At 39.8% G+C, this 18,152-nt stretch overlaps 1 protein-coding gene across 1 annotated transcript in view; it reads right to left on the bottom strand.

Moving 5' to 3' along the window:
• Nucleotides 1-18,152, bottom strand: part of LOC107754814 (protein Jumonji) — a 119,827-nt gene that overhangs the window by 3,717 nt on the left and 97,958 nt on the right. The window contains exons 5-15 of the mRNA XM_016571403.1: nt 15,054-15,221; nt 11,065-11,264; nt 6,039-7,299; nt 4,332-4,846; nt 2,537-2,629; nt 2,134-2,252; nt 1,973-2,043; nt 1,750-1,864; nt 560-665; nt 301-483; nt 73-203 (exon numbers count right to left, since the gene is read on the bottom strand). Of these exons, the coding sequence (XP_016426889.1) occupies nt 73-203; nt 301-483; nt 560-665; nt 1,750-1,864; nt 1,973-2,043; nt 2,134-2,252; nt 2,537-2,629; nt 4,332-4,846; nt 6,039-7,299; nt 11,065-11,264; nt 15,054-15,221 (2,962 nt within the window). The remainder of the gene's footprint in view (nt 1-72; nt 204-300; nt 484-559; nt 666-1,749; nt 1,865-1,972; nt 2,044-2,133; nt 2,253-2,536; nt 2,630-4,331; nt 4,847-6,038; nt 7,300-11,064; nt 11,265-15,053; nt 15,222-18,152) is intronic.

The following is an 18,152-nucleotide window of genomic DNA, read 5'->3' as shown; positions in this document are numbered from 1 at the left end:
CCCCCAAAAAAAAAAAAAAGTACAAGATTTCATCAGTTGGGCCAAACATCAGGGTGGGTGTCCAGTGCTCACCTGAGATCTTTGAGAAGAGAAGAGATTGTACTGAGCACAAGTCTGTTTTCTCGTTTGGCCTCGGCTGTGGCGATCTGGTAGAGTAGCTTCTCCATAGAGAAGGGTTTTGCTATGTGTCTGTATTTCAGGTCCTGCAAGAGAAGAGCAAACACGTAGAGCGTCTTCTAAACATCTCCTAGTAAACGTCTATAGGTCCCACAGGCGGATGTGGAAATGTGAAAGACTCACCTTAGCAGCCTCGTAGCCCAGGTTCATCCACTGTGGTGTGGCAAAGTGCACAGTTTCAGACACACTGTAGCCGCAGCACACCCTGGACACGAACGCACCGGGGAAGACCACCACAAACTGCCCGCTCTGCTGGACCATGCGGTGGACCTTGATCCCCTCACGACAAAGCATCTCAGGAGAAATCTGGAGAAATGCAGAGACATGCAATGTAAAACAACTGCACAAAAAGGTAATGCTATTTTTGTTTACAATATCTTACCATAACGTTCTTCTCCAGCATTTCCAGTCCCGGCGTGCCGTTGGCCTGTAGCAGTGTGTGCACCACTTTATCAAGCTTTGTCTTTTCCTCAGCAGGAATAGAATACCTGTAATGGGACGGGCAGAACTTCCTGTCAGTTTCATTGTTTGGTTGACATAAGACAACAGCGCTGTCTGCCGGCTTCTAAACCAGCTTTGTTGCTATGGAAACAGGCCTTGGCTTTATTATGATGAGTCATGCACATAAAAACACAGACAAACAGCTGATGCTAGAGTGAGTGGAATGCACACTGTAAGTGTCTGCGTGTTTTACAGAGTAATGCGCCCTCTAGAGGAGCTGATCTGTACAACACAGCTGAGTTAGCAAAGACATTACAAAATGTACAATTTTAGACCGAAATGACATTTAGTGAACACATTAAAAATCATTTTGGTAAATTAAAACAAACAAACAAACAAAAAAAACATTTTGCCTTGGCAACTAATTGAAATGTTTAAGTTGAAGTACTAAATTTACTAAAATCACCACAAAATTACATAAACTTTAAAATTAAAACGAAAACCTAAAATAGAAAAATAAAAACTTATTCAGAATATTTTTAAATGATATTAAAATTACACTGAATGTATCTAAAAAAATAATAATAATAAAGATTCACTGAACAAGACGCAATAGTATACAAAGGAACAAACTATTTGTAAATTGTACAATGTTTTGTTACAGAAAAGAATCATCATTTGTTAAGTGTTTGGACCTGATAATTATAAAAAAATGTAAAAATTGCAAATGGAAATATCATATAATCAATTATATAATATATAAAGTATATATTTTATTATGTAAAACAGTAACTTCAATAATGCACACTGTATAAGCAATCTTTAAATTTTTATAAAATAATATATACACAATGGTATATATACACATAAAAATCATACACATAAATCATTATAATGCAAATTATCAATAGTTTATTTAAATTTGTCTAATACACATTTAATTATTAATTTAGATTTTTTTATTCGTTTCTTATTAGTACTTTTTATTCTCAGTCAATCAATCGATCAATAAATACTTTGAATTTATCTAATGTTGTTACATCCCAAAGCTGGTTTATGGGGCAAATGTTCAATTCAATTATTTTAATTCATTAATTCATTTCTAGACGGTACCTCGGAACAAAAACTTACCAAATGCAATCAGCACCAGTGTGTAAGTAATCAATGTATGGAAGGCGGTTTTGGTCTTGTGACCAGCATGAGGTAGAAAAGACCATGCCGATGTTCAGCCAGGGAACAGTCACCCCTGTGAGAGAGAACCAGAGAAAGACAGACAGAGAGCGGGTGATGACTTATTCAACAAAGGAGCTTTACATGATGTCCTTCCTGCTACTGACAACAATAGTGGACTCACCAGGCACAGCACCAAGATGGCGCAGAATGGTTCCAGAGTTATTGGGAAGGACAGTGAGGTTCCATCCATGCCTGCAGCGACAGAGAGAAAAACATTTTTATAAGCGCTAATACATCTTCCCACCATGCCTTTGATTCATCTCAAATGAAAGCAGCTCTTACTTGGAAAAGGGTTCGGACTTGCCCACAGGGAAGCCGCTTCCATGTGTGTTTGTGTCCACTTTCCCATAATGCACTGCTACGTGGCAGTCCCTCTGCTCCACTATCCGCCAATAATCTTGCTATATAAAGAAAAGCAGGACAGATGGAGATGAAGAGAAATGGCAGGAAATGAGGAAATATGACAGGATACAAGGATACAACTGTCATGGGATATGCTTATAAAATATGCAACATGGAAAGTACATGCTATTTAAAGACAATTTGTCATTGAGCAGATATTATTATACTTTTTTTAGCATTGATACTGGTCACTAGGGTCGACATTTCACACCAATAGTATAGTAACATACTACACTGTACACAATTACATCTGGTTAAAATACAAGAAGTGGTTTGTGTGTACCTCAACTTCAGCAGCCCCAGGCTCTTTGTTGAAGCACATCATCATTGTATTTCTTGCTATTCTGTAAAAGGTGGTCAAAGATACTGATCTCCCCTGGAAAAAAAACAATAAACAGTAAGAAAAATGGCAAAATAATCTGTGGAATAAGCTGTTTGTTTGTTTGTTTGGCGGCCATCTTGGAATTGGCTACTCAAAAACAAGCTTCGAATTTTATAACATCTGTCAAATTACCATTAAGTTCTGTTAAATATGGCTTCTTCTGCTTAAATTAAGGTTAAAACCTGAGGTAATAGACATGCTGTTTGTCATCTTTTATTTTAAAGACTAGCTACTTCCTTTCCATCCCATGAACAACTATCAAGCTAAGTGTTTTAGTTTTTCCCATTCATTGTTCCACAAGCTGTCTATCTCAAACTCTTCTTAAGCACCACGGCACAACTGAGAAACACTCACAATCTTAACCGCATGACAGCACTGATAACTATAGACAAAGACAATTGCCAGGTACCGCACTGGAGATGAACAAAGTGCCGTGTGTGTGTGAGGAGCTGAGCTGTGACCTATATTCAGAAACCATTCTGTGAAGAGGCCCACTCTCACCGTCCCACCCAGCAGAGAGTGTTACCTCAGACAACAACACACAGACAGACAGACGGGGTGCTATAAGAGTCAGCGGGGTATTTTTATAGGGCTGGTGCGGTAGACGGAGTCACCTTACATAGACTATAGCTAAGAACTCAGCCTCACGTACACCAGGAGCTGAGGGCCTGGGAACAAGCCCTCTCACGCAACAGCCACTCTCACCGATACCCACCCACCCAGTTACAGTTCTCTCTTTCCTTTACCACCGGTCCTCTCTCAAACACAAGAACCACACAAACACTGCCCTATATCTCTGCCTCGCTTTTTACATTGGTAATCTACTTTCCACTGCAGCATGCAAATCAAAACGAAACCTTCCAATGTCTGAATTAAAACGCTGTTCATGGGCAGCAGACAGGCTGTGCGAAAAGTGCTCTTCACCTGAACCACATGCACAAAAAAAGTATTTTAATTTCTAAAGCAGCCTCATGCTAGCATGCTAAGCTAATAACTTGACACTCTAATAAACATAGCATGCATAAATGTTGTTTTAAAACAAAATGTATAAAATGAAAAGTCTCTGTGCAGAAGAAAAAAAACGCGCATATAATGCTGAGACTAATTTTGGCCAAAATGGGATCTCAAAGCACTATAATTAAGCTTCAAGTCGGGAGCACGCCTATGATGTCTAAAATACTGCCTAGGCAGGCAGCTCACTAGAGTTTGTAACAGATCTACGCCGTTTTGTACCTTTAAATCTGTCTGAGGAACAAAATAGACACTCATACTGGCAGCTTAGCAAATCGTAGCTCTGAAATGAAGCTCAGACCTGTGACGCAGAGCACAGCATAGAGACACATCCATCAACCACTGTAGAGCCAACCTCGGCAGCATTAAAACTCAAAACGCATCACATATTAAGCTTTCCTCCATTCTTCCCCAGCAGTGTGGCTCTGCGTTCAGCATACAGACGAACATAGTCATCACGCTTGATATTCTGGCACGTTCTCTGGCAGCTCAGCGGTGAGCCCTCTATGCTCTCTCTAAACACTTCATTACCTGAGGAAATGGCACATCTGCCAGTCTGACTGGGTGAATACAGTGAATGAAACAAGTTTGACATATAATACTGCCAATTCAGAAAGGAAACACAATAGAGTTAGCTTGCCGATAAGATTTAGGAATGCCATTATCAAAACAGGAGGTGCGTTACCTTGTATATACATTTGTGCTGGTCACTGAGAACACCTTCATCTTCTGCCTCCTCATCTGCCTCATCACTGTCCACTTTTTCCCCTTTCTTTTCCTGAGCAAACAGTCTGCGGCGACCGGCCTGCCGCTGGGTGTCTGGCTCTTTGTTGTGATTGCGAAAGCCATTGCGGTGGTTGAGGCCGGTGAGCCCATTCTTGGGTTCGTAACGGGGAAGAGCCAGAGACCGCTGGCCGTTATCCAAGTGACCCTCCAGGGGTCCCCGCTTGCGTTCCAGAGCTTCCTTTTCTGCCAGCACCTCCTGCTCCAGTTGCCGGTGCTCCTCGGGAGAGAGCAGGTCATAAGAGAGCAGGTACTGGAGGTAGGCCTCCTGGAGCTTGGCCAGACGGTCCTGTGCTGATTTGGGAATGCGAAGCAGGTCAGCCAACCGGCTCCATTTTTTCAGGTCCATCACCTGCTGCATTCCACCCATGTCGCAGACCAGCTCGGAAAAACGAGCCAGATCTACTTCACAGCCACCTGAAGGGGCGACAATGAGAGATGATTGTGAATGTTTAATGCACTGCACATTAGGAAAGTATATTAACAGTTAATGTTTCGTTTCCGAACATAAGTCAACTAAACCACTGCAACTATGACACCACACTGCACCATCTGCTGCTAAATAAGTATTGACAGCTCCAGAAATAAAATTCATTACATTTCACAGCTCATTAATTCTCTAAATATGTTGGTGGAGAAATGGCGTGGCATCTTTATTTGTCTTTTGAAAAATAACAAAACATAACGACTGGAGAATGTGAGCTACGGTAAGGAACTGAGGGAGAGAGAGCACGACAAAGGTCAATGACCAACAGTTTAAAACTCTCGAAGGAATTATTGCAGCATTTCGGCAGCATTCTAACAGGCTCAATAAACATTTATTTCAACCGTATATTCTGACTGGGCCCTCAAATAGCACACAGGATTCTGAAGTAAAGCAATGGTGCAGGGCTGCTTTAAAACCTTGTAGACATGTAACTCTGCTGGACAAGCTCTGGAGCAATGGGCAATTGTTTTGACATATGGTTTCCCAACTCCTGGCAGACAAGAGACTTGACAACATATGTTGAGAATGGACCATGAGGCGGTTCACTGTTCAGTTTACATACAAATGGTATCTCACCCCTTTATTCACTTAAGAAAAAATGTTGACAGGCTGATATGTAATTACAGTATACTTACACATGCACAGGGCAACACAGCTACAGTAATTGATGCAGTTGGAACTGAAGTTCTACTTTATTGGGTTACACAAGACCAGAAATGGGCAACGGTGCTCCTGCAGGGCCACCGTTTTAGTGTCAACCATATGAAGCCCACACCAGCCTAAAATTTATCCTGATAATTATCTTGATTAGATTGTTCAGGTAGGTTTGATTAGAGTTGGAGCTAAAATCTGCAGCGCATTGACCCCTCCAGAAACAGAGCTGCCCATCACTGCACTAGCCCCTATAACAGGGTTCCTCAAATCCAACCCTAAAGGGTCAAAGCCCTGCAGAGTTTAGCACCAATCCTAATGAAAATACTGGAGCAAGCTAATCAAGGTCTTCAGAGTTACTAGAAAATTACAGGTAGGAAAGTTTGCACTAAACTCTGCAGGGCAGTGGACCTCTAGGCACTCTGCTATATACCAACAAAAGCATTTGTAATCAGTTTTAAGTGGACTCACCTATAAGCGGTGGCTCGTCCATTGAGATGCCCTGAGATTTGAGGTGCTTCTTAATGCAGGCCAGTTTCTGAACATTGGGGCCCCAGCGCCGACCCAGCTTGTGGATGCGCTGAACCTGTGTCACAAAACGCATATCGTCATTGAGTTTGCACTCTGGCCTCCAGTCAGGAGGAGGCAACACTCTGCACAGTCCAGACGACTCTGCCCGTTCCCGAACTGAGTCGAGGTACACCAAAGGGTCCTGAAACTCCCTGGAGGTGGGCTTGAAAACGGGCACCTCCCCCAAAGCCGCGCACCCTGCCCTTCTCCTCTCCCGTTCCCTCTCACGCTCCCTGTCTCTGTCCGGCCGTGGTGGAGGCGTGTGTGTGGGCTCTACTGGTTTGAAGGATTTGCTGGCTGAGGTAGTGGATGTGGTCCGGTTGAGGGCGGGGTTCGTTTGGGTCCTCTGCTGTGCTTGTCTGATGAACATCAGTTTGCCAGCAGAGGCCCGTTTGGGCCGCTGACATGCTGGCTCAGGGGAAGCGGGGTTCTGGGGCATGGCTGGGGAGGCGGGAGCAGCAGGGGGTGACGAAGGAGGGGCAGGACCCATTTTCTGAGTAGGGGAGGCGGCCATTTCAGTGATACTGTGTGCAATAGTGACGGTGTTGGGGGACTTGAACTGACCCAGGGCCTTCTTGCTGCGAGTTTCCAGTGGGCTAGTCTGCAGTTTAGCTTTCTTAACCTCAGTAACAGGTGGCTTAGTTTTAACCTCGTCACTCTCAGTTCCAGCTCCAAGGATTGTAATGGCATCACTTCTGCGTTTAGAGTTCCGCAGTCCCTGCCGCACTTGTCGGCCATCTGCCTTCTCTTCCCTGGCACTGTGGCGTCCATTAAGCCTGCCATTAGGCCGGCCCCCGTTAGTCATCTTATGCACCCCATTTGATAATAGCACCTGTTTGCGGGTTTTTGCATTGATACTTTGGGCTTTTCCTGAGTGAGAGAGCTGGGGCCGGCCATGGCCGCTGCTGGTTGGATGATGAGAATGATGGTGGTGGTTGTTGCTGTAAGCACGGAGGCCAGCAGAAGCAGCATGCTTGCTGTGGTTGAGTTTGGCTTTCTTAACCAGTTCTCGTTTTGCTTTGGTGTAGGTGACGTGGCCCTTGGTCACGGTGGCTGTGTACTTCACAGTTTTGGACGGCAGACGGAAGTCTTTCGACTTTTTGGCACTGGCCGTATGCGTGCCGACTGATGATGCCCGTTTGAGTCCATTTACTTTCGAGACCTAAAGTGAACAGAAGATATCATCATGTTACATATATTGGATCAATGCAACTTACTAAGGAACTGTGAGAATTCCCAAACAGTCCCTTCAATCTTGACGCCAAATAATACGTTTCTAGTGTCTATTTGCATACCGAGTAAGTCACAGTGCATGCACAGGGCTCACAGAATAACACAGACCACAACAGAGCTCCAAAAACCACAAACCAGAGAAAACAGCAGGGAAGAAAGAGGGAGGGGAAGTGTACCAGATAGAGGGAGGAAAAAAAAGAGAAAAATGTTTTTATTCAGTGCCAACAGCTGTGAAACAATCCTTAGAAGTAAAGTTTAATCCTAAAATCCCATTCAAGCACCAATTCATAGTCGGCACAGAATACTAAAGTTCTTCAAATTTGGCTTTAATGCCCCAAATAAAAGGAGCTGTGCTTTCAGCTGATCTGAGGCCCCCAATATACTTCACAGCAGAGCAGATGCAGCTTGGGTTACGCCCGGCCTCTCATTGTTTAACAGCCGCCATGGGAATTAGACTATGCCAGGCTACAAACATAGTCAGCCTCGACTTCTCTCTTCACATTGTTTTCTTTGGCTCTGTTTTTCTGGCAAGGCAGAAAGGATTTGATTTCCTATGTGTGTGTTCTCATAGAGTCAAGAAAAGAAGATGCAGCCGGAGGGTTTTAGTGGGCTAAAACTCCAGGTGAAATAAACACGATGTGCTTCCTGACACCAGAGGACTCTTATTGGAGTCCTGACATTTGGCCTAAAGTCCTCCGACAAGCTTTTAATCAAAACAATGCCATAGCACATGAATGATGCAGTCAAGGTATGCAAAATTTTCTTTGTGGTGAATAGTATATAATAGTATAAATGGCCGCCAACAATGCCAATAGCCCTATTCTGGGTTCCTAAATCATTTCAACTAAAGAAAAAGTTAGGAACTAAGAAAAAGTGATGACAAAAGATGATGGTTTGATATAAATTAAATTTTTTTTATCTCTTCCATAATATGGAAACATGTACTGCAGGAATGATGTTTCAGTTCCTAATAAAGTTACTGCCATTTAATTACATTTTTACTCGCATTTGGCATTTGACGAGTTTTTTCACCAAACAAAAGAAAACAAGGACTTGCACAATTAAAAATGCTGCTTTTGTCAAAATGTGAATTTTCACACCTGATATAAAGGGGTTGGGGTTTAATTGCTCTGTTCTCATTTTTGTGTGAAGCCTGTTGTGATGAATTCACGCTCTGTGAATAGGCCTTTACATGTTGTGCCACACCCTCTCACATCCCTCCCACTTTATTTCTCTCGCTTTAAAGTCTCCGGATGCATTTAAATAACAGCGTCCAGACTGCGGTGATCTCTGGGCCAGAGGTTCGCTGACAGACAGACGAGGAGATTTCTGAGGGTTTTTGAAGTAAGACATCGGCTGTATTGTATTCCTATCAGGTGCAGCCAAACAACAAAGAGAGGCTATTAAAAGATAGGGGGGACTGAAATGTGACCTACATCAATCGCTTCCCCTTGTCGGCGCTTTAAAAAAAATGGCAGGAGGGAGAGGGGGAGAATATAAAAGAAAGCGACAGACTCCAGCCCCAGAGGCATGCATGATGGATGCTCTCTGCAGGTAGAGTAAGCAAATGTAGCATGATGTCAGCTGCGGCCATGTCTATGTAGCCCGCCGTCATCACACCCGCCCCCTTTTGAAATAACACGTCAGTGGTCTACAGCACACCCCATCCCATCTGCAGGGCTCTGAGAGCGCAGAATGCGATTGTAATGATAATCCCACTCAGCATAACGTGCCGGATGCTGAGTAGAGTTTGCGCGTGCCGACTGCGCTGCAGAAATCCCACTCTGGCTCGGTGTAATGAGCGCCGCGACCACTAGAGGGCTCACTGATCCGAGAACACTGCCCGAGGGTGCAGATGAGCCCTGCCGCACGCTGCCAGCTATTATTTAGACTGCCTGAAAAGGTGGAAGTGAGAGAGAGAAACCGCGTAGGCGAGAGAACACAGGTCACTGGACTGTCCCCAGTGGGCAACCTCTTGAAACCAGGGGAAACAGAGAGTAGGCTGGAGGAAACAAGGAAGGAAGCAAGGAAAGAGAATGGAAGGAAGGATGGAATAGTTAAAGGTCGGCTGACCAAAGACGTGTGATTAAATTGGCTTAACAGCCAGGAACAAAAACAAGAGAACACACACAGACAGAGGCCAGGCCAGCTCTCTGAAGTGGATCTTGGTCGCACGTGAGCATGAGGGAGGACAGATGACATCATGTGTTGCTATAGGCCAGCTGCAGCATAGCAAAAGATTTAACTGAGAACATCTGCAGAGCTGCAGTCCACACCACACACACATGGTACATGTCTACCTATGTGTTAAACAAATGCTCTATAACTGTCTCTCTCAATTTAAATTTCAATTGAACTCAAATTAGCAGTGCAAATAATAAAAAAGGAATAATTCCACAAAGGAATAAAAAAATAAAATACAAAATATGTAAGTTTGCTTCCTTTTTATGTTTACAGTAAAAAAAAAAATGTTGGTTGTTTGGGAGAATGGGGGTTCAATCTACTTTCTCTTTGGAAACAAGCACAGCCAAGTACCCACCCATTAAAAGAACAAGAAAACTAAGACAAAGCCAAAATATCAAAAAGACTCATTAATAACTGCCATGGATACAATGAAACAAATAAATAGACTTTAACTCGGGATAACAATTAACATACAGTTCAATAATAATGCTGCTGAAACTGATCCTGCACCTGCTGTGAGCAGCATGAGATCTCTCTTCTTCCCAGATCAAGTTATTCTACGCAAACGCTCATAAAAAATTAATTAAATTAAAGTCCAATTAAACAATGAAGTATAAACCCCTTTTCCCTGGAGGTGCTCGAGTGCCATGGGTCATGTTCACGCCAGAGCTCTTCAACACATGAACACCCTTCAGAAAATTAGCTTTTATAGAGAGTGAGAGTGAGAGAGAGAGAGAGAGAGAGAGAGAGAGAGAGAGATCAAGGGTCAACAGCTGTCTAATAGATTCTCGCAGTATTGTGGATTATGCTGCATCTATCTGTGCTGTTTATTGTTTTAAGTATAGCAGATGAGTGGTAATGTGTTTATGTGTGTCAGCATAATAACAGGCTTTATCTGACTCAAGGGTTTAACGCTGGGTCAGTCATTGCGGTTAAACTGTTAAACCGTCACTTACATGTGCCACTGCTTCATCCCGATTCATCAGAATGATTAAAACAGCAGTTCTCAAGCTAAGCCCACACTTCTCATTTTGTATAAAAAAAGGCTTGTACAAGAAGATTTGTACAATTTGTACAAGAACATTTTAAAAATATCTTCTTTTGTATTTCACAAAAAGAAGAAAGTTACACACACACACACATACATACATATATATATATATATATATATAAAACTTGTACAACCTCAAGGCTGAGAATCTCAAGATTAGAGTGTCAATGGCATAAAAAAGACAGAAAGAAAGAAACTGAGAGGCTGATGAGTTGAGGTGATCCATCTTTCCCTGCTCTCTGAGGTTCATTGTTCACTTAATTAAACAGTTTTGTGGCACTCAAAACGACAGGCTCGTTAGTACTGGAGTTGGTGGTGGTCTGGTTGTCTGTAAGCCACATCGGGATGGATGTTACCTCCTAACTAGCAGATCCAGTATAATTCTCAGTGTGCAAAATGACTCCAAAATGATCCCATCCCTGTTCATACTGACACAGAGATGGACGTGAAGGCTTGTACCTGCTTGCGGAGTTCCTCTGCGGCTCGTCTGTAGTTGTGGCCGTTGGTGTTATGGCTCTTGGCTGTGGCCGCAGTGTGCTTGTGGGAGATCTCACCAGACGCGTCACACCCCTCATTACGATCTCTCCCCACAGACGACTCTCTGCCTCTGGATCTGGGAGCAAGCTCTTTGTCCTTGTGTACCTTAAGGCCATTCAACACTGCAGAAAAAAAAAAAAATTAAAATAAACAAAACTATTCTTTGTAGAGGCAAATCAAAATATTACATTGCATTTTCTTGTCAGTTACATTTTGCATTCAATTCTTGCATCCTACATATAGTATGTTTCAAATCATATTTTTTATAATCCTATTTGCAGTGGATTTTTAGTGTGGAAACAGAGTGTTTTGGTATGATATTGTGCATGATCCACTGCACTAAGCAAGTTTATGACTGTTATTGAATGCGGTGTCAAAACAATTTTGACAAGACTGCTGTTCTGCCTTACTTCATACTTACATACTTTACTGTTGCCAGCGCACTGTTTTCATACTTAGAAGCATGCAAACTGGCATAGCCTTTGGGTCAAGTTGGTTCTAGTTACCAGTATAAATGTATATAATGAGATGCATCATGAGCTCTAGTTTATTGGTCCATGATAACAAAATTACATATGAGAGAGGTGCTGTGTTTATAATATGCTTACTACTGCTGCACTATATAGTATGTATGCTGCGCACAGAATTCAAGTTTTCTGAAAGCCTAGAATACTTGGGTGACCTCCATAGTAAAAAAGTAATATATTTAAAATAGATTGATTTCATACTAAGTACAGTTTAAATCTAGTAGCATATTTACTGACATACCGCTTGAGACTTACTGATATACAAATTTAAATTACACTTTATTTGGAGTACTTGTTTGTGCACAATGCACATTTCTTAATATAAAACCTAAAATGTGTTTAATGTCACTATTTATGAGGATTATATGATCTCTGAATAATATCAGTCTTTAAATGCAAGTTATTTGGAGTGTACCTGAAGTATACTTGCAATAGTTCCACTTGAGCACAATCAAATATACTTCAGTTGGACCTCAGCACTACTTCCTCACAATTAAAGTGCATTAAGTACAAAATTAGTTGTTCTAATTTTGCAGAATTTAAGTATACCAGTTTAGTATGCCAAAAGTACAATTGCAGGGTATTTTTATTAAGTACATACATATGTAAATGTATTTGTGGTATACCTAGCATGAAAAATTTATTTCAAATACATTTTAGTATATTTATTTTTTACTAGGGCTACTACATTTGTAGGGCACACTGTTTGTACTGCAGTATCCCCTGATGCAATGCACATTCTATTTCTAGTTTGAGGGATGAACCAGATGGATGGCTAAAATATGGGAATGATAAAGCAAAATGCCATGTGATGACAAAGTAGCATATTACTGTTGTTCACATTTATCATAGGTGAAATGCTTCCCTCTTGTTTCACTTAACATTAAATTGTATAACACCAAAAAAAAAAAGAGCTCTGACAGACTATATATTATATAAGTATAAAAACAACACAAAACAAACTGCCAAAAAAAAACAAACCAAACCAAAACAAGCACTCGCTCTCATCTGTGAGTTTGTTTTTAGTGCATTAGTTCTTTCTCTACAGATAATGCTGTAAAAAACATGTTCTGCATTTTTGGACATGGTAGTCTGTCTGTTATCAGGCCCTCTGGACGGCTCTAATTAACATATATTCAAACTGCTCTCTGTATTTATGACTGCTCACTTTAATTTTACAGTGTTTAAATATCAACAGGCAGCAGAGCGTGTCAGCGAGGGGGAAACGGACGGGCTTTCGCGCTGTAAGGCTTGCGCCTGGAACTGCTACCGACAGCTGAACTCAATAAAAGGTGTTTAATTTAGAAATGTAAACACGCCTCTGGGATACTGAGGGTCAGCGAATGAAAGCCGAGCACTGTGGTTTCTCTCGCTCTGAGAGACACTCGGAGAGAGAAAGACTGGAGCGTTGCCTGTGATCCATATTAAAGTGTCACATCTGACATGGGCCAGCTCAGACAACGGGCTGCGTCCAGGCACGGGATAGATTGAGGATAGACAGCACGAGAGAGAGAGAGAGAGAGAGAGAGAGAGAGAGAAGTGTGCCGAAGCTTTCCTGAGCCTGGGACTGTGTGCATTTCACATATCCAACCAGCTGAGGTAGTTGGTAGTCTACATACATAAAACCTCAAGCCTGTAAGGAACAAGAAGCAAATTCCTGAACCTGGGCCAATCTGGAGCAATCGAGATCAATTTAAGGTGACTTATTGCTGGCTGAGAAATAAAACTGAGCTTATTTATTCAAAGCTGAGTGAACAAGAATAGGCGAGTAGACAAGACAGGCCAGGTGCACCAATGACATACTTCTGTCTATGTAAGTTGATTTAATGCATACTGATCTTGATTTCTCATACTATATGTAGTATGCAAACCGGGATTCGGACTATACGTCTGGACGCTTCAAAGAAAAATTGCTCACAGCAACAGAACTACACTAATGTGTGTATTTGTAAGTTTATATATAGTTCCCAGCTTGACGTTCCGATTGCTGTTGATGACACTTTAACACACTCAATTAAACAGGCTCTTGGCTTTCAATTATCTGCTGACAGGCTATTTTTGTTTTATAACATCAAGTTTCATTAACACACATGCTCCCGCAATACCTTGCTGTCCCTCTTTAAACTCACACAGCATCTATTGAGAGTATCAACCAAGTGCTCAAACTGTCATATAAGGCTGTTTCCTTCATTTGTTACGGGGGTGTGCGAGTGTGTGTAGCGTACAGCGACGTGTTGCCTGCCGTTACTCGGCACAGCTGTGAGCTGAATGCATAAACACCTTCTTACCGCCTTTTCCTACTAAAGTGATAATTGGAGTGAAAAGATGGAAGCGTCACGTCCCACTCCAACACAACATTCCCATCTCCACACAGGAAGCAGCAAGTCTTCTCTCTCGCTACATATGTACAGCTCGCAGAAGATATTTACTCTATAGTTCAAAAGTTTGGGGTCGGTAGGATTTTTTTTTTTGATGTTTCTGAAAGAAGTATTGCATGCTCACAAAGGCTGTATTTACTTCATCAAAAATATTGCGAGTTAAAAAAAAAAGTGAATATTTTGTGTAATATTGTTAAATATTATTACAATTTAAAAGAAGTGTTTTCTATTCTAATACAATTAAATACGTAATTTACTCATGTGATGCAAAGCTGAATTTTCAGCATCTTTACTCCAGTCTTCAGTGTCACATGATCCTTCAGAAATCATTCTAATATGCTGATTTGGCGCTCAAGAAACATTTATCATCATCAATGTTGAAAAGTTAGTGTTGCTTAATATTTTTGTGGAAACCACAATACGTTTGGTTTTTCTGTTTTTTTTAATGAATAGAAAGTTCAAAAGAACAACATTTATTTAAAAAAGAAATATTTTATAAATGTGTGCATCATTTTATAAATTTATTGCATGCTTGCTGAATGAAAAAAAGAAAAAAAATAGAAAGAAAACAAATTCTACTGATGCCAGACTTTTGGTGTATATTAACTAGGTAGACTAACTGTAGGTTAATATAAGAGCTGGACTAATTAAATGCTTTTTAATTGGCATTTTAAGATTGTTGGCCAGTTTGAGCAATTTATAGAAGTTTAAATCTTAATTTTAAGGCTGCTAATCCATTTATTTGTTTATTTTTATTTATTCATCTAATGAAATCACAATTAATTGATATATATATATATATATATATATATAAAGTTTTGCTTAGAGATCTCTAAAATTAAGATAATAATGCGACTATTAAATGTAACATGATAATATAGCATGCTTTTACAACAAAAATACTAATGTAATTGTAAACTATAATATAAAAACAATTGCACAGTGAGTTACAGACAAACTCTCTCTATTTTGCTGCATTTTTTTCTTTTTTGCTCTTTGTTCTTACCGGAGCCGTTAATCTTGCTGGACGGTTTGCCCTTCTTGGGTGTAGACTGGCATGACGTAGATGCCACACTGGGTGGTTTCACTTCCTCAATTTCATCTTCATCTTCCTGATCCTCCTCATCCTGAGAGCAGCCGAAGTAGCCCATGTTACTGGGTAATGCCGGTGAGCCTGAGAGGGGAAAGAGAGAGAGACAGAAAGTGTTAAAGGAAGCCACAGGCCCAGTGCATTTACTGAGAAGTGGCCAAAGGAAATGGGATAAACCGGCTCGACCCTGTAATCTCAGTTTCTATTGCAACCGTAATCCTCTCAAAATCAGCTGCTGCTCTGGATGAGATTAGAGACTGTCGCAGCCGTTGGAAGCCTGAGTACATTACACTCCTCTGTTTCTGTGTGTGCTGAGTGGAGATTTGGAGCCACCAGTGACTGTGTCTGACTGATGTTTCTCTTTAAGAGAAATTATGTTTTAAACACACCAGCTGATAACCAGCAGCATACTGCAAGATTACAGACCCAAGTGAGGAGGACCATAACAAAGCACTGCTCTTGGATCAGGCAAAGCTCGAAAGCTTTGGTGGATGAGCAAATAATGGTATGAAACGTTTTACCAACGGACTTGTAAAACAAAACCAAATCAAACCCAAACCAAATTAAACAAAACAAAAAAAAAAACAAATAAATAAAAAATAAAACAAAAGCAAAACAAAAAACTAAACACCAAACCAAACCCAAATCACACTAAAACAAACTCACCAAAAAAAAAAAGCTGTAAAGTTCTGTGCAATACACATGGTGGATGAGCAAATACAATAAACAAACAAACAAACAAATAAAAAATAATGACCGTCGTTTTGACCAAAGACTTGTAAAACAAATCCAAATCAAACCAAAGAATGCAGACGTTAACCCCCCCCAAAAAAACAAACAAGCAAACAAAAAAAGCAAAACAAAACACCAAACAAAATCAAATCAAACATAAATGATCAAAAAAGCTGAAAATTTCAGTGCAATACACATGGTGGATGAGCAAATACAAATATTACTACTACTACTAATAATGGCATGAACATTTTTGACAAACAACTTGTAAAACCAAACCAAATCAAACCCAAAACCAAACCAGATTTAACAAACAACAAAACAAAACAAAAATCAATCAAACAAAAGCAAAAAAAAACAAAAAAAAACAAACCAAAACCAAATCAAACAAAACAACAAAAAGTAAATAACCCAAAACAAAACCAAATCAAACAAAACAACAAAAAGTAAATAACCCAAAACAAAACCAAATTAAACCCCCAAAAGACCAAACCAAACCAAACAAAACCAAAAAACAAAACCAAATCAAACTATCCAAAATCTAAACACAATTTTAATTATTTTAATTAATTCAATTTATTTATTTGTTTTTATAATTAATTATAGAATTATTATTAATGTATTAACTATGATACCAATGTGTTTTGTTGTTTTATTGTGCCACATTTCCAGCCTTCCCCTCGCTCTGAGTGTCTTCCTCAGTCACTCATCACGTTACCTAGTCTTATCAATATTCAATATTAATATATCAACATCAGTATTTCTCTTCCAAACAGCACAGGTGATGTATGTCAAATGCCTGTTGCCCATTAGCTGCCCCTCCAGCCCTATCAGCGCTTAAACCTGCACTACTGCACGTCTGCGATTCGGCCGCACCACACCGGGCAACAATTATCATTATCTAGTGCTGTTCTCTGCCAGCCTCATGAATGAAACATGAGTGTGTCGGCCACGGCCCTGCGAATGTGCTCTCATTAGCTCTCTATTAACGTGAAGCTGCAGCCGGCGCGGGGCTGCACTGGTGATGTCACTGCATACATGCAGCATTTGACATGCCACATTAATGCTTATGGTCTGTGTGACAACATTTATAATAGCAATGGAGACAGCTTGACTGTTTAGGGAACAAATAAAATGACTGAATGAAGTAGAAACTTAACGAGGTGCTGTTAAATGGATGGCTGTAAAAGGTCTGAGAGACGAGAGAAAGCCAGAATGCTGCGTCACTGGTGTTCACTGGTGAAGCGGTCTTGTTATTGTTCACTAAAATGGTAACCCTTTATAATATGGTTTCATTGGTTAACATTAGTTAACTAAATTATTTAACATGAACTAACAAATGAAAAATACTTCTAAACCAATTATTATTGTAGTTAATATTTCAGCATTTACGAATACATTACTGAAATAAAGACTTGTATCTGTTAATTATTGTTCATTTATTATTGCTATTTAATTTTTTGGTAACACTTTATTTTAAGGTGTCCTTGTTACACGTTACATGTACTTACTATTATAATAACAATAAATTATGCATAATTACATGCAAATAACCCTAAGTACATGTAGTTAATTAATATTAATCAGTACTTAAATGTATAATTAACCGTAACTAACAAGAACACCTGAATTAACGTGAACTAACAATGGACAGTTGTATTTTTATTAACTAACATTAACAAAGATGAATAATCACTGTAAAAATGCATTGCACATAGTTTATTAATATCAATTAATGCACCAACGTTAACTAATGGGACTTTATAGTAAAGTGTTACCACTAAAACTTAAAATAGAATGATTAAAAATTGCTTTCAGTATTTGAAATAAATAAAATAAACATTAGATGAAAAGCTTAAACTTGAAAAAACTTAGAAAAAACGAAAGAAAAAAATTTGCCTTTGCAACTAACTGAAATAAATATGTTACTAAAAATACCAAAACTAAAGTAAAAATTAAGTTAAATAGGAATATAAAAAAAATGAAAACTAATAAAAAAATAAAAAGTAAAATACAAAAATAAAAGCTAATACAGAATACCATACCAACAACACAGAGCATAACAGAGCTAATACATTAATAATTACTATATAAAGATAACACTCAAATAACACTCTAACTTTAAAATAAAATAAATAAAATGTATTTGGGTTATTCAGCATCAGTGTAATATACGTTATATGATTATATAAAATAAACCAGTAAGAATTGGATATTAGCTAATATTATGATTTTTACTGGTAGAATGCTGATAAAATGTTGAGGTAAAATATACAAAAAAAA

The sequence above is a fragment of the Sinocyclocheilus rhinocerous genome, unplaced genomic scaffold, assembly GCF_001515625.1.
Source record: "Sinocyclocheilus rhinocerous isolate Xijiao unplaced genomic scaffold, SAMN03320098_v1.1 scaffold21, whole genome shotgun sequence".
NCBI classification, from domain to species: Eukaryota; Metazoa; Chordata; class Actinopteri; order Cypriniformes; family Cyprinidae; genus Sinocyclocheilus; species Sinocyclocheilus rhinocerous.
The sequence above is the reverse complement of the archived record's forward strand: the minus strand, read 5'-3'. Positions and strand labels throughout refer to the sequence as shown.